This window comes from Pan paniscus, chromosome 16 (genome assembly GCF_029289425.2).
Source record: "Pan paniscus chromosome 16, NHGRI_mPanPan1-v2.0_pri, whole genome shotgun sequence".
In the NCBI taxonomy this organism is placed as follows: Eukaryota; Metazoa; Chordata; class Mammalia; order Primates; family Hominidae; genus Pan; species Pan paniscus.
The window spans coordinates 6,961,060-6,978,516 of NC_073265.2; the positions used below are offsets into that span (position 1 = coordinate 6,961,060).

A 17,457-nucleotide genomic window follows, 5' to 3' on the forward strand; every position below is an offset into this window, starting at 1 on the left:
TGATTCCCTGCACAGTGCTTCCACAGCTGCTCCATGGAATCTGCCCAAGACTTTTGCTGCGTTCAGTTGAACACACAGGAGGAAGCTCTTCAGGCCCCAGCCAGCCGACCGCACAAAGATACGTTGTCATACCCAGGGGAGCTGGTCTCGCCACTCGACCCGCGCCCTGGATAGCTCCAGTTAATGTGAGCGCCACCACCCGCCGCGGCGTGATCAAGAGCGCTCAGGGCCAAGCAGTCTCCCGTGGGAGTGCGGGCGTGCGTGCGTGCGGCGGAAATCCCGCCTTCCGGTGCCCGCTGTTGGCCTTGGCCGCAGCCAGGGCGCTCCAAGTAGGAAGATAAGCGGGATTGCTGGAAGCGGAAGAGTCGGGAGGAGCGGCGAAGGGCTCCTCTTCCCCATTGGCTGCGCCCACGGAGCAGCCTCGTTGCGATTGGCCGTACGCGGGGGGCGGCAGTCCCGCGTCGGCCCGCCCCTCGGGCCGCGAGAGGCGCCGGGATCGCGGGCGCCGGCTGAGCCAGCGGCTCTTGGGAGGCTGCGTCCGCGCGCCGGCGGGGCGAGGCGGCCGGGCCCTGCGCGTCAGGTCCTGGCCTGGGGCACCTGGGCGGCCGGTGGCGGGGGCGGTACGGGCGCGGGGCTGGCGGGCGGCCGAGCCCGGGAGGCGGGCGTGGGCGCGGCGGCCGCACCGGGGCCTGCGCGGACCACCCGCGGGGCAGCCTCGGGCCTCTCTCCATCTCTTAAGTGGTGGTGGCTGTGGGTTTTTCTGCAGGCGATCCTTTTGAGTAATTTGTTTCACGCACGCGCCCTGCTGTGGGGTAAAGCGGCAGATTCATGCTGCTGTCATTTGTCGTTAAAACGATGGGCTCCCTGTTGTGTGTGTACTTCTTGGATTTGAGGGCAGGGGGATGACATTGTGACTTGGCTTCCTGTGACCGTCCATTCTCAAGGTCTCGTCAGCGTGGTGCAGAAACTCGGCACACCCTGCCTACCTTGGAAGGAGGCTTTCCCTTCCCCACCTCCCTCTCCCTCCATCTGTTCCCTTTCCCTCTCTCCCCTCCACCAGCTCTTCTCTCCCCCCTTTCTGTTCTCTCTTTTTTCTTTTCTGCATTGAACCTTTCGGGAGTGTCTTTGTAAACTATTAAAAAGCGTTAGGTCTTCAACGTATGTGTTTACTTGCAGGCCTGAGACCTGGGAGGAAGCTGGAGAAAAGATGCCCTCTGAATCTTTCTGTTTGGCTGCCCAGGCTCGCCTCGACTCCAAATGGTTGAAAACAGATATACAGGTGGGGTTTGACATGTCTTTTTCTTGGTGTGTTTCTGCTTCCATGTTTAAATTTCTCGTGTAAGGCTTTTTTTTAGGGTATGTAAGGGGAAGTCAGTTGTATCTTGCTGAATTAGAGGAGCAGGTTTATTTCCTGTAACTTAAAATGTAACAGTCTTTATGGCTGTTTTTGTAGATCGTGCGCGGCTGCCTTTTAATTAGTTTCTTGCAAGTGCACGAAACTTGAGTTCTATTAATAGAGAAAATTTTTTTCCTATTTATTATTACTGGTTAAGAAATCTGCCACACTCCTAACCATATCATGGTGACTGTTGTTTGTTACTGATCGTTTTTGAGCTGTTGAGTTAACTGTGGAGGGGAAAATTGGAGAAGTAAGTTGCAGTAATTATGGCCTATAGAAACTCACTCATTTTATGAGGTCTTGTGTTTGTGTTTCTGGAGAGACAAGAGTTAGTTCAGTTGAGCTGTTTGTTTTGTATTTGTAACTCCTTATTAAGAGGAGTGCTCAGATTTTCACATCAAGAATGTGAGGAAACAATGTTGGCCTTAGATCCTAATTTTTTGATTTAATGAGATAATTGCAAGCTTGTCAGGACATTATTAAATAAATAATAACAGTAATATTTCGATAGACAATTATTTACACCCAATCTACTTTTATTTGGAAATGGCTTGGAAAAACTACTTTTGGAACTCCTTATCAGCAGCAAAAAGAAGTGTTTGAAATATTTTGTGTGTGTCTGTATTTTCCTACTCCCTAAGGTTAACCATTTTAAGTATTAAGTAATGTGCCTTGACTGTTCATCAAAAGTCGTGTAAGCAGTAGTTGATCATGCATACTTACACTGAAGTGTTATTGCCCCTTCCTAATTTTTCTTTTTCTTTTTAAACAGGTATTGAGTGTTGGTAGATATGAGAGTCCAGTGTTTAGAGCTGTGTTGCGTGGCCGGGCGCAGTGGCTCACGCCTGTAATCCCGGCAGTTTGGGAGGCCGAGGCGGGTGGATGCCCTGAGGTCAGGAGTTGGAGACCAGCCTGACCAACATGGTGAAACCCCGTCTCTACTAAAAATACAAAATTAGCCAGGCGTGGTGGTGTATGCCTGTAATCCCAGCCACTCGGGAGGCTGAGGCAGGAGAATCGCTTGAACCCGGCAGGTGGAGGTTGCAATGGGTCAAGATCATGCCATTGCACTCCAGCCTGGACAATGAGAGCAAAACTGTTTCAAAAAAAAAAAAGCTGTTGTGGATGATGGGATTGTTATTCATAGTGTAATGTTACATAAGACAGAGTACAGAGAATTGGGTCAAGAATTGGTGTACTTACTCTTTGGGTTTGTTTCTCTTTAAACATTTCCTTTGATTTAGCTATAATGATCTGTTTTGTCATTTTAAGTGGATGGGAGATGTGAGAGATGAGTACTTTCATATTTCTGAAATCCTGAGATTCAGGCAAAGTTTTAATAATTGTTTTATATTAGTGTTTATGTATTTTGAGAAACTTTTTGGAGTAAAGGACTTTACGTAATGAAGTTTTTTTCTTAATAATTGTAATTTAATAACTGCTAAACATGAGTTCTAGTGTCTTGATCTAAAACTAGTTTAATGCTGAATTGAGTTCCTATGATGGATTGGGCAGATAAACATACAGTGAAGCACCATTTATATCTTAGAGGGCCTGTTGTTTTGATTTATTAAGTTTAATACACAGTACTTGGCCCTTGTTACACATTTCCAATATGATTAGAAAGTCTTTTTTTTTTTTTTGAGACGCAGTCTTGCTCTGTCGCCCAGGCTGGCGTGCAGTGGCGCAATCTTGGCTCACTGCAACTTCCGCCTCCAGAATTCAAGTGATTCTCCCACCTCAGCCTTCCGAGTAGCTGGGATTACAAGTGTGTGCCACCATGCATGCCCGACTAATTTTTGTATTTTTAGTAGAGATGGGGTTTCACTATGTTGGCCTGGATGGTCTCCTGACCTCAAAGCGATCTGCCTGCCTCGGCCTCCCAAATTGCTGGGATTACAGGCGTGAGCCACTGCACCTGGCCAAAAAAAAAGTCATCTAAATTCCTCCTAGGAGTAAGGGAAATGACTAGGTTTTGGATAGTGTGCACCAGAGGAAAAATGTGTTACAGGTCTAAGTAGCATGAAAAAAGTGATTGCTAAGCTTTGTTTTATGTTCCACCAGCATTGGTTGTTAAACACAAGGAATGAATAGTGGTGTTTTCCCCTAAGGAATAAGACATGGTTTCCCTCTTTGGGGAGCTTCCCTGCAGACAGGAATTGCAGATGGAAGCCTTGTGCTCACAGGTTTTACCCTTATCTTGTTGAGGATGGCTCTCCCAGCTGGAGTGGGAAGCGCTTCACTGCTTGAGACTTTTGTATTGGAAACAGAATTGACACCTGGGTAATGAATAATACATGGGATAGGAAGATGTTTCTTAGCCATAGGATTTAACCGATCTGTTTTCCACAGCTATTTTTGTTTGAAATGCCCTTAAAAGTTTTAGTAACTTTAGAAAGGAAGAGTTTTTGGAGTGTGAAAACTTACAATGCTTGTGTGTTATAGAGAGCACTTATTGACTTCTTTATCATAGACATTATTTGGATACGTCAGGCCTAGGACCCTACATCCAGCAACCTCTAATGCAGGGCTCATTTTATGCCAGGCATATATATCTGGTTATTACATATAAACAGTTTAATTGTACAATACTTTTTTTTTTTTTGAGACGGAGTCTCACTCTGTCTCCCAGGCTGGAGTGCAGTGATGCCATGTTGGCTCACTGCAAGCCTCCTGGGTTCATGCCATTCTCCTGCCTCAGCCTCCGAGAGCTGGGACTACGGGTGTACACCACTACGCCTGGCTAATTTTGTGTACTTTTAGTAGAGACAGGGCTCCACCATGTGGGTCAGGTTGGTTTTGAACTCCTGACCTCAAGTGATCCACCCGTCTTGGCCTCCCAAAGTGCTGGGATTACAGGCGTGAGCCACCGCGCCCAGCCTGTTCAACACTTTTCTGCTTGGTGTGTGGAGTTATTGAATCACCATGTTTTCCTTCACTGCTCTTGTGAAGAATAATACGTTACAGAGCTAAGAGGTGTCAGTCACATCACTTTTTATTTTTACAGTTAAAGTACTTCTAATCTGATGTGATTGGTAGTTTTTTAGCAAACCAAAAAGTCAGTTAAGCAAAGGAACCATAAAAAACAATATATGATACCTTAAAAGCTTTTTATTCTTAAAACACATGCCTGTTCGCCAGTTTTGTTGTAAGGTAAAGGCGCATGTCTTTGAGCATAAGTCCAGAATGGAGTTATCCTGCCCCTTCTTGCATAAGCTGCACTCAGATGAATTTCCTACAGTTTCTATTTTTGGGTTCTTTTTTAAGTGGCACATGAAATTAGATATGCATGAAGCAATTTTTTAAAAAACTTTTTATTTTGAAATAATAATAGACTCTCATGAAGTTGTAAAGAAACTAGAGAGGTCATTGTATATTTGTGCATACTGCCCCAGTGGTTACGTTTTATGTAATTATAATAGAGTATAAAACCCCAGAAATTGAAGTTGGTACAATGTGTGTGCGTAGTTCTGTGCCATTCTATCAAGTGTCTGTAAATGTAACTACTACTACAATTTCCTATGCAGAACTGTTTCATCACTACAAAGATCTCTCTCCTGCCTCTCTTCTGCCACCATCTCTAACTCCTGACAACCACTAATCTGTTCTCCATCTCTATAATTTTGTTACTGTGAGATTACCAAGTGATATGTTACCTTCGGAAATGATTTTCTTTACTCAGCATAATGCCCTCAGGTCCGTCAAGGTTTGTTGAGTATATCAGTAGCTAAACTGGGACCATTTATTTGTCTCTTCATCTAATCATCAATTAAGAATGACTACGCATAAATGTAAGCTTTTAGAGTTAAGCTTATTGTATATAAGTATTGTCACTTCGGCTGGGCGCGGTGGCTCACGCCTGTAATCACAGCACTTTGGGAGGCCGAGGAGGGCGGATCACTTGAGGTCAGGAGTTCAAAACCAGCCTGGCGCCCATGGTGAAACCCTGTCTCTACTAAAAATAAAAAAGAGCCAGGCGTGGTAGTGTGCGCTTGTAATCCCAGCTACTTGGGAGGTTGAGGCAGGAGAAGTGCTTGAACCCAGGAGGTGGAGGTTGCAGTGAGCCGAGATCATGCCATTGCACTCCAGCCTGGCCAACACAGCAAGACTCCATCTCAAAAAAAAAATTGTCACTTCATGCTTAGAAATATCAGTAGATGGCTACATGGCTGGGTGTGGTGGCTCAGCCTGTAATCCTAGCAGTTTGGGAGGCTGAGGTCAGGAGATCGAGGTCATCCTGGCCAACATGGCGAAACCCCATCTCTACTAAAAATACAAAAATTAGCTGGGTGTGGTGGCACGTGCCTGTAGTCCCAGCTACTCAGGAGGCTGAGGCAGGAGAATCGCTTGAACCCAGGAGGCGGAGGTTGTAGTGAGACGAGATCGCGCCACTGCACTACAGCCTGGTGAGAGAGCGAGAATCCGTCTCAAAAAAAATAAAAAAGATCAGTAGATAAAAAAAGTATAAACATGAGTATCTTGATAAATTCTATTCTCAGGCTTTCAGGTTCATAATCCAGTTGATAGATGACATGTAGAAATAAAAGAATTTGTAAATATAGGAGTCTTCATTGACGTTTTTAGGACTGGATTCTAAGGGTGGTTTTTACCTCTAATATCCAAATACTGCTGCCTCAATAGAACAATTTTTGTTTTCAAAATTCCATGATAAAAAAGATGTAGTAACCCTGTATGTGACATTTTGTCAGGTTAATTGAGAGCATTTTGCAGCAAAAAAAATTTTTTTTGTAGAGGCAGGGTCTTTCTTTGTTGTCCAGGCTGGTCTAGAACACCTGCATTCAAGTGATCCTCCTGCCTTGGCCTCCCAAAGTGCTGTGATTACATGTGTGAGCCACTGTGCCTGGCCTGGTGTTTTAGAGAACTAACTTTTAACTTTGGTTCTTGGAAAAGACTAGTAATACTAGTTATTAAAAAAAAAGGAAAAGGGATTAGCCGTAGGACTTTGATGACAATTCCTTTTTTTTTTTTTTTTGAGACAGAGTCTCACTCTGTTGCCCAGGTTGGAGTACAGTGGCAGTATCTCAGCTCACTGCAACCTCCACCTCCCAGGTTCAAGCCATTCTCATGCCTCAGCCTCCTAAGTGGCTGGAATTACAAGTGTGCACCACCACACCCAGATAATTTTTTTTTTTTTTTTAAACAGCGGAAGAGGTGATTTATTATATGGTTGTTACACTCGGCCACAAATAAACACAGAAATAGTCCAGAATGTCACAGGTCCAGGGCAGAGGACCAACATGGGCATTTTGTTTATGAGCAAGGTGGGTCTCAGGTGATCGGCGATCAGAGGGCGCTGAAGTTCTAGATCCATTGAGACAAGCTCTAGACAGTAGCATGCAGTCCCACAACTTGTACCAGCATCCCCAGCATCTGGCATTCCATGTTTCTGTTCCTGTGGCCTCCACGGTGCAACAAACTAGCGGTTTACTTGGACCTCTGCCTCATCTTTCTTCTTTTGCGCTTCAGCCTGCGCATTCGCTTCTTCCTCCACTTGGCTCTCATGGCGCAGAGGTTTCCAAGAAAATGGCGCTAACGCCGAGAGCCAGATAATTTTTTATATTTTTAGTAGAGATGGGGTTTCACCATGTTGCCCAGGCTGGTCTTGAACTCCTGAGCTCGTGATCCACCTGCCTTGGCCTCCCAAAGTGCTGGGAGTACAAGCATGAACCGTGCCTGGCTGTTAATAGGATCTTTTAATTGCTTGACCCTATTAAAGGTAGTTATTTTAAAAGTGTGTTTATAAACCTTGTCCGACCCCATAGATTCCTTAGCCGCCTCTCTCTGTCCCTCTTGGTTGACTCATACCTGTGAGCCGCCCTTCAGCTCCAGTGTCCGCTGTGATGTCACGCAAGAGAGTTGGAGTATGGCTTCCTGACTGCCTACCAAGGAGCCAGTGACACAGCCTGGAAGGTGTGGCGAGTGTGGGTGTGAATTCCCTGTGGTATGAACGTTCACCACTTTACAAGGAGAGATGAGGGAACTCAGTGTTTTTATTCCTCCCTTTTTTCTTTCCTCCTTGGACTATTTTATGGTGTAGTTTCTTCTTGCAAACCTTCTGGAAAAGCCACATATGCCTAGTGAATGTGCTGGCTGAACAGTTGGTTGTATTTGCAGCTCATTGAGAAGAGGTGGCACTAACATAGGGGTCAACACATTTTTTCTGTAAAGCACCAGATAGTAAATGTTTATGTGGGCCGTACGTGCTCTTTTAGAACAACTCACCTTGGCCATTGTCCTGCGAGAAGCTGCCAAACATGTGTATGGCTATATTCCAGGAAAACTTTGTGGATACCAGAATTTGAATGTCATATAATTTTCATTTGTTGACATATGTTTTTTTTTTTTTTTTTTTTTTTCTGAGAGGGAGTCTTGCTCTGTTGCCCAGGCTGGAGTGCAGTGGCGCGATCTTGGCTCACTGCAACCTCCACCTCCTGGGTTTAAGCAATTCTCCTGCCTCAGACTCCGGAGTAGCTGGGATTACAGGCGTGTACCATCATGCCTGGCTAATTTTTTTTTTGTATTTTTAGTAGAGACGGGGTTTCATCATGTTGGCCAGGCTGGTCTTGAACTCCTGACCTCATGATCCACCCGCCTTGGCCTCCCAAAGTCTGAGATTACAGGTGTGAGCCACCGTGCTTGGCTGACATATGATTCTTTTGATTATGTTACAACCATTGAAAAATATAAAATCACTTTTTAAATATATATTTTTCTTTTTTTAGGAAATTAAAGGAAATAAGAATGGCTCCTACATAGGCAGAGTAGGCTAAAATCACACTTAGCTGACTGTGAAGTCATATACTGCATACCATTGCTTCATTGATCTCCTTGTCTCACTTTCCCACTTCCCTCACCCCATTGCCCCGAGCTGACATCTGCTGAGCAGAGTGTCAACACTTCAGTTCATTCCTCAGGCTCTTCTTTCATGACAGAAGTCTTTATATTTCTGTTTTCAGGATCTACTCTTGGTCTGTTCTGTTGACTTCTATTTTTTTTTTTTCATTTTTCAATGATGTGGTCTTGTATCTTTGTCATTATTACATTTGCTTGACTTTCAGATATTGTATATGCAATATTGTAGCAATAAATTGAGGCTCTGGGTAACAATATCTTCCTCCAGAGAGGATGTTCTAGGCAATCCCAGGTCACTGCAGTCCCTTTGGAAATTGAGAGAATGCGAAACTGGGCTGGTTTTCTGTGAAGGCTGGTCTACTTCTAACTCACCTGTATTTCTGGTGTGTGGCCCTTTGAGGTTCCAGCTCAGAGCATGGGGTCTGCCAGGCCTCCTTCTCCTGTATGAGGGCCCTGGGAGTCTCTCAGAAGCTCCGTTTTGCTTCTCAGTCTCATCCCTGCTTGCTTAGGTTCTCTGGGCCTCTTTCTTCCTCTCGTGGGTCTTAGACTTTAGGAAGACCTCACTCTCTTACTGCTTCTAGGATGTCTTCAAATCGACGTACTTAATGTTCCTGTCTGACCTTTCTAATTGTTCTAGGAACCTGTTCTTAACATTTTTTATATGTTGTCCTACGTTCAGTAGATGTTTAGTATTTTTCTGTAGGTTTAAGAAAAAAAGCCATATACCTTTACTCATCTGCAAATATTTGAAGATTACTTTTCTGTCAAATTGTAAGGACATGAAAAAGAAACATTTTCTAACCTATACATTAATCAGATATTAATTTGTTATATTATTCAGTTTTGGATTTTATTGCCTGACTCTATAGTTCTGAAGTCACTTTAATAAATGCCTTAACGGGCTGGGTGCGGTGGCTCCCGCCTGTAATCCCAGGCCGAGGCGGGTGGATCACAAGGTCAGGAGATCGAGACCATCCAGGCTAACACGGTGAAACCCCGTCTCTACTAAAAATACACAAAAAATTAGCCGGGCGTGGTGGCGTGCGCCTGTAGTCCCAGCTACTCGGGAGGCTGAGGCAGGAGAATGGCATGAACCCGGGGAGCCAAGATGGCGCCACTGCACTCCAGCCTGGGCGACAGAGCAAGACTCTGTCTCAAAAAAAAAAAAAAAATGCCTTAACGGTTTGCTTGCCTAGTCCTGATTGGTATTAAAATATTGGTGGCCTATGTATGGGAGCGTGAAGGCTTGCCCTGGCTGCCGTGCTGCAGGTGTGGGTGCATGTTATGGTGTTGGTGGGAAGCGAATAAGCCTTGGAGTTGGGCCTCTTCCCAAATCCCACCTCTCACAGCCTCAGTGTTGTGTGGCCTTTGGTCAAGTCATTGGCCTTCTGAGCTTCAGTTTAGTAACTTACAAAAAGTGAGCCTGTTACTGCCTCTTTTGCTGGGGTCTTTTGACGATGAAAGTGCCTTTACTTGCCATGTCATTTCAGAGGTGTAAGATAGGAATGTGAGATTGGAAAAGATTGGAAAAGAGTTCTCAGCCCAAATAACCTAATTAGAAGCTTCTGGGATCTGAACCAAAAAAGTCAAAAGTTGAAAATCTACTGGGCACGTTTAGGTAAGTCAGCTACTAATAAAAAGCTAATTGGAGACAGTTGTAGAAATAAATACTCTCACTTTACAAATGGAAAGTCCCATTCATTTTTTTCTTTTTCTTTCTTTCTTTTTTTTTTTAATGAATAGGGTCTCTGTCACCCAGGTTGGAATGCTGTGGTGTGATCAGAGCTTACTGTAACCTCAAACTCCTGGGTGCAGGTGACCCTCCTGCTGTAGCCTCCTGAGTAGCTGGGATTACAGGCACGTGCCATGCACTTGGGTAATTTTTACATTTCTGTAGAGACACGGTCTTACCATGTTGCCCAGGCTGATCTTGAACCCTTGGCCTCAAGCAGTTCTTCTGTCTTGGCCTCCCAAAGCTCTGGGATTACGGCGTGGGCCACCATGCCCTGCCTGTAGTCTCCATTCTTCTCAGTGCCACGGCTGTCTTCCAGTTGTTCCCAGGCTGCTGCTTCCTCAGTCAGGATCCTGTACTGTCTGTGATCTGGAGAGCTCTTCTCCTGGGCTTCACTTTTGCTTGTTCACAGTCTAACTCTCTGGAGACCTCCTCCAGTGAGGCTTGCTTTATTGCCTTAGTAATGTTCCACCTTTAAGGTGCCCAAATTGTTTTTTGAATGGTGCTTACCATTTATTTGGGTCATCAGTTCCTAGGAGGCTTCCACAGTGCATGTCCTTCCAGGAGTCCAGTGTCTACCTTCCAAAAAAGAATTCCTTGTCACTCAGAAGGACAAGGTCTGGCCTATCCTCTTCCTTCCCAGTGCTACCCAGGTAATAATCGAAAGGTGGTGGTAATTATTCTTGTTTCCATGTAAACTGGGCTTCCTCCTTGGCTTAGTCTTTAAATGTTCCATCTTTTGGCTTTTTTTTTAAAAATGGTACCTCTGTAACACTAATGTTTCTCAATCTAGGGTGTACCGCAGAACACTGATGTGTGGAGCCCAGCCAGTCTGGGGCGATCTTAGAGTGCTTTCAGGGCTGGGCAGGGGTCTCCCCTCTCTGCTTGGGTGTTGGCATCTTCTCCAGGACATCATCTACAGTCCATTTGTTGACTACTCCCAGATTTGAGTCTCTAGCCCTGAACACTCTGCTAAGATCTGGATCTATATTTACTGAGGGTTGGTGGAGTGGGGAGGAGCTCCATGTTTATGTTCAGTAGTTAGTGCAAATCTTAGTGGTTAAAACGGAACTAATTCTCATTCCTCTTCTGTTCCCTCCCTTATTTTCCCTTTCACATTTGATTTAACTTACGTGATTTGAAATAGTTTCTTTTTTTGTTTTTTAAGTCAGAGTCTCACTCTGTTGCCCAGGCTGGAATGCAGTGGCACCATCACGGCTCACTGCAGCCTTAACCTCCCCAGGCTCAGGTGATCCTCCCACCTCAGTCCCCTGAGTAGTGGGACTACAGGTGCGTACCACCACGCCTGGTTAATTTTTGTATTTTTTGTAGAGACCGGGTTTCACCATGTTGCTTTGGCTGGTCTCGAACTCCTGCGCTCAAGCAGTCGGCCCACTTTGGCCTCCCAAACTGCTGGGATTACAAATGTGAGCCACCGTGCCCTGCCTGAAATAATCTTAAAGACTGTACTTCCCTGTCTTGACTTGTACTGTCATCCTTTCTTTTTTGGACCCTTGGTAATAGCCTTTTTTTTTTTTTTTTTGGATGCAGTCCCACTCTGTCACCCAGGCTGGAGTGCAGTGGTGCGATCTCCACTCACTGCAACGTCCGCCTCCCAGGTTCAAACAATTCCCTTGCCTCAGCCTCCCGAGTAGCTGGGACTATAGGTGCGTGCCACCTCACCTGGCTAATTTTTTGTATTTTTAGTAGAGATGGGGTTTCGCTGTGTTAGCCGGGATGGTCTTTATCTCCTGACTTCATGATCCACCCGCTTCGGCCTCCCAAAGTGCTGGGATTACAGGCGTCAGCCACCGTGCCTGACCAGTAATAGCTTCTTAATTCATCTTCTCTGTTTTTGTTTTCTGAAACACTTTAAGACACAGGTCAAATGTCGTATTCCCTTGAGTGCCTAAAGATAGTCTGTAACTCCTGGAGCACGGCCCACATGGAGCTGTGAGTTCTGACCACTGTTAGCCTCTTATCATGTGCATTGTGGTAGGGTTTGGACTGAACCCCAGTGCACGTATTCACTGCCCTCCTCTGACTGAAGACTAGAAGAGTCAAACCTTTCCATTCACTCGTTCAACTTCAGGGGCCCTGAACGTTTTCGGCTCACTTTTTAATTTTATTTTTTATATTATTTTAATTTTTTAAATTTAAATTAAAAATTTTTTTTGACAGGGTCTTGCTCTATTGCCCAGGCTGGAGTACAGTGGAGTGATCTCAACTCACTGCAGCCTCTACCTCCTGGTCTCAAGCAGTTCTCCCACCTCAGCCTCCCAGGTAGCTGGGAGTACAGGCGCGCCACCACCTCTGGCTAATTTTTTGTATTTTTGGTAGAAATGCGGTTTTGCCATGTTGTTCAGGCTGGTCTTGTACTCCTGAGCTCAAACAATTCACCTGCCTTGGCCTCCCAAGTGCTGGGATTACAGGTGTGAGCCACCATGCTCAGCTTTCTGGCTAATTTTACAATTTTTTTGTAGAGACAGGGTCTTGCTATGTTGCCTAGATTGGTTTTAAACTCCTGGGCACAAGTGATTCTCTTGCCTCAGTCTTCCAAGGTGCTGGGATTAGAGATGTGAGTCACTCTACCTGGCTAGGGCTCACTTTTTAGGAAGGAGTTTACCTCTCCCCCACCAGCTGATAATTTTTACCAAAAGTCATATGTTTTGGTTCTAAGTATGTTTATGGCAGTTATCCTGTTAGTGATGTGAACAGAAAAAATAAGAGTGCTGAGAGAAAGCTGTTCCTTCTACAAAAACTGAAGGATGCTGGCTTGGTTTCTGTCGCTGCAGAACAAGTTACCAAACACAAATTTGGCAGCTTGTAACAACAAGCATTTACACTCTCACAGTTTCTGTGGGTCAGGAGTCTGGCCATAGCTTAGTTCTATCCTCTACTTCAGGTGTCACAGGCTGTAGTCAAGGTGTTGGCTAGGGCACGCTGTCATCTGGAGCTCAGGTCCTCATTGGTAGAGTTGGATCCATTGTGGTTGTGGGACTGAAACCCTGGGCTCTTGGAGGCTGCCCCTCCCCACAGGCAGTTCATTGGCTGCTTGCTTCTTCAAATTGAAGACCATCTCTTCAGGACGGTGCGGGGGGATGGAAAAAGGGAGAGGCAAATGGAAATCAAAAAAGAGCATAGTGGTTATATCAGACCAAATAGATTTCAAGACCAAAACTATAAAAGGAGACCAAAAAAGTCATTATGTAATGATAAAGGGGCCAATTCAGCAAGAGGCTATAACTATTATAAATATATGTATATATGCACTCAACACTAGAGCACCCAGATACATAAAACAAATATTACAGCTAAAGAGAGAGATAGGCCTTAATACATTAATAGATGGAGGCTTCAACACTCCACTTTCAGCATTGGACAGATCAGATCATCCAGACAAAATTAACGAAGAAACATCAAACTTAATCTGCACTGTAGACCAAATGGATTTAATAGATATTTCTAGAACATTTCATCTGATGGCTGCAGAATTTACATTGTTCTCTTTAGCACATGGATCGTCCTCAAGGTTAGACCGTATGTTAGGCCACAAAATAAGTCATTAAAAATTCAAACCTTGATACTAAAAGCAGACAAAGACACATCAAGGAAAGAATACTACAGGCCAATGTCTCTGATGAATATTGATGCAAATATCCTCAACAAAATACTAGCAAACCAAATTCAGCAATACGTTAGAAAGATTGTTCATTGTGACCAAGTGGGGTTTATCCCTGGAGTACAAGGATGGTTCAACATATGCAAATCAATTGATGTGATACATCATGTCAACAGAAGGATAAAAACCATGTGATTATTTCAATTGATGCTGAAAAGGCATTTGATAAAATTCCACATCCTTTCATGATAAAATCTCTTAAAACTGGTTATGGAAGAAACATACCTCAACATAATAAAAGCCGTATATGACAGACCCACAGCTAGTATCATACTGAATGGTGAAAAACTGAAAGTCTTTCCTCTAAGATCTGGAACATGACAAGGATGCTCAGTGTGGCCACCGTTATTCAACATAGTACTGGAAGTTCTTGCTAGAGCAATCAGACAAGAGAAAGAAATAAAAGGCCTCCACATTGGAAAGGAAGAGGTCAAATTATCCTTGTTTGCAGATGATATGATCTTATATTTGGAAAAACCTAAAGACTCCACAAGAAAATGATTAGAGCCGATAAATTCAATACAATTGCAGTATACGAAATCAACATACAAAAATCAGTAGCATTTCTGTGTGCCAACAGTAAACAATATGAAAAAGAAATTAGAAAAGTAATCCCATTTATAGTAGCCACACATGAAATTAAATACCTGGGAAGTAACCAAAAAAGATAATTACAAAGATCTCTGTAATGAAAACTCTAAAACGCTGATGAAAGACATTAAAGAGGACACAAAAGATGGAAAAATATTTCTTCATGGATTGGAAGAATCAATATTGTTAAAATGTCCATACTACCCAAAGCAATCTACCGATTCAGTGCAATCCCTAGCAAAATACCAATGACATTCTTCACAGAAACAGAAAAAAAAAAATCCTAAAATTCATGTTGAACTACAAAAGACCCAGAATAGCCGAAGCTCTCATAATTGAAAAGAAACAAACTGGAGGAATCAGATTACCTGACTTCAAATTATACTACAGAGCTATAGTAATGAAAACAGCATAGTACTAGCATAAAAACAGACACAGACCAACGAAACAGAATGGAGAATCCAGAAACAAATCCACACATCTACGGTGAACTCATTTTCGACAAAGGTACCAAGAACATACACTGGGGAAAAGACAATCTCTTCAATAAATGGTGCTGGGAAAACTTGATATTCATATGCAGAAGAATGAAGCTAGATTCCTCTTTTGCCATATAAAAGTTAAAAAAATTATGTTAAGTATCTTCTCTGATCACATGGACTGTAACTAAAAATTGATAACGAGGAATTTTGGAAACTCCACCAACACATGGGAATTAAACAATATGCTCCTGAATGACCAACAGGTCAGTGAAGAAATTAAGAATGAAATTAAAGTTTCTTGAAACAAATGGCAATGGCAACACAGCATACGAAATCTGTGGGATATAGTGAAAGCAGTACTAAGAGGAAAATCAAAAAAGTAGAAAAACTTCAAATAAATAACCTAATGATACATCTTAAAGAACTAGAAAAGAAGGAGCTAACCAAACCCATAATTTTAAGGACAGAAATAATAAAAATTAGAGCAGAAATAAAATGGAGTTGAAATGAAGAAAATAATACAAAAGATCAATGAAATGAAAAGTTGGTTTTTCTAAAAGATAAATTGACAAGCCTTCAGGCAGGCTAAGAGAAAAAGAAGACCCAAATCAGAGGTGAAAAAGTAGGCATTACAACTGATATTGCAGAAACTCAAAGGGTCATTAGAGACTACGAACAGCTATATGTCAATAAATTGGGAAACGTGGAAGAAATAGGTAAGTTTGCAGGCCGGGCGTGGTGGCTCATGCCTGTAATCCCAGCACTTTGGGAGGCTGAGGCGGGTGGGTCACTTGAGGTCAGGAGTTCGAGACCAGTCTGGCCAACATGGTGAAACTCCATCTCTACTAAAAATACAAACATTAACCAGGTGTGGTTTTGCGTGCCTGCAATTCCAGCCACTTGGAAGGCTGAGGCACGAGAATCACTTGAGCCTGGGAGGTGGAGGTTGCAGTGTGCTGAGATCATGTTACTGCACTCCAGCCTGGGTGACAGAGTGAGACTGTGTCTTCAAAACAAGAAGGAAAAAGAAATGGATAATTTCACAGGCACATACAGCCTTCCAAGTTTGAACCATGAAGAAATCCAGAACCTGAACATACCAATAACAGGTAATGAGATTGAAACTGTAATAATAAAAAGTCTCCCAGCAAAGAAAAACCCCAGGACCCGGTGACTTCACTGCTGAATTTTACCAAACATTTAAAGAAGAACTATTACCAATCCTAGTGAAACTATTCTGAAAAATAGAGGAGGAGGGAATACTTCCAAACTTATTGTAGAAGGCCAATATTACCCTGATACCAAAACCAGACAAAGACATAATCAAAAAAACAAAACAGGCCAGTATCCCAGATGAACATTGATGCAGAAATACCCAACAAAATACCAGCAAACCGAATTCAACAACACATTAAAAACATCATTCATCATGACCAAAGTGCGGTTTATCCCAGGGATGCCAGGATGGTTCACCATATCCAAATCAATGAGTTTGATACATCATATCAATAGAATGAAGGATAAAAAACCATGTGATCATTTAAATTCATGCTGAAAAGGCATTTGATAAAATTCAACATCCTTTCATGATAAAAACCCCCAAAAAACTGGTTATAGAAGGAACACACCTCAACGCAATAAAAGCCATATACAACTGACACACAGCTAGTATCATACTGAAAGGTGAAAAACTGAAAGCCTTTCCTCTAAGATCTGGAACAAGACAAGGATGCCCACTGTCACCACTGTTATTCAATATAATAATGGAAGCCCTTGCTAGAGGAGTCAGATAAGAGAGAGAAAGGCCGGGTGCAGTGGCTCACACCTGTAATCCCAGCACTTTGGGAGGCTGAGGTGAGTGGATCACTTGAGGTCAGGAGTTTGAAGCCTGGCCAACATGGTGATACCCTGTCTCTACTAAAAATATAAAAATTAGCTAGGCGTGGTGGCGGGTGTCTGTTGTCCCAGCTACTCGGGAGGCTGAGGCAGGGAAATCACTTGAACCCCGGAGGTGGAGATTGCAGTGAGCTGAGATTGTGCTGCTATATTCCAGCCTGGGCTATGGAGCAAGACTCCATCTCAGAAAAAAAAAAAAAAAAGAAGAAGAAATAAAGGGCATCCAAATTGGAAATGAAGATGCCAAGTTATTCTTGTTTGCAGATGATTGTTATATTTGGAAAAACCTAAAAACTCCACCAAAAAATGATTAGAACTGATAAATTCAGTAAAATTGCAGGATACTAAATTAACATACAAAAATCAGTAGCATTTCTCTCTCTGTTTTTTTTTTTTTTTTTTTTTTTTGAGATGGAGTCTCACTCTGTGGCCCAGGCTGGAAAGCAATGGCGCAATCTCGGCTCACTGCAACCTCTGCCTCCTGGGTTCAAGCGATCCTCCTGCCTTAGCCGCCTGAGTAGCTGGCATTACAGGCGCCTGCCACCAGGCCTGGCTAATTTTTGTATTTTTAGTAGAGACAGGGTTTCACCACATTGGCCAGGCTGGTCTTGAACTCCTGACCTCAGGTGATCCGCCTGCCTCGGCCTCCCAAAGTGCTGGGATTACAAGTATGAGCCACTGTGCCCGGCCAAATCAGTAGCATTTCTATATGTCAACAGTGAACAATATGAAAAATCAAGAAAAATAATTCCATTTATAATAGCTACAAATAAAGTAAAATACGTAGGAATAAAACTAACCC

At 43.4% G+C, this 17,457-nt stretch overlaps 1 protein-coding gene across 3 annotated transcripts in view; it reads left to right on the forward strand.

Annotated features, from left to right (window-relative positions):
- The first annotated feature begins 456 nt into the window (after positions 1-456).
- LOC100976978 (E3 ubiquitin-protein ligase HERC2) overlaps positions 457-17,457 on the forward strand; it is a 209,560-nt gene continuing 192,559 nt past the window's right edge. For all 3 annotated transcript variants that reach the window (XM_034938387.3, XM_034938388.3, XM_034938393.3), the window contains exons 1-2: positions 457-580; positions 1,177-1,279. In XM_034938387.3, the coding sequence (XP_034794278.3) occupies positions 1,208-1,279 (72 nt within the window). In that variant the 5' untranslated portion in view covers positions 457-580; positions 1,177-1,207. The remainder of the gene's footprint in view (positions 581-1,176; positions 1,280-17,457) is intronic.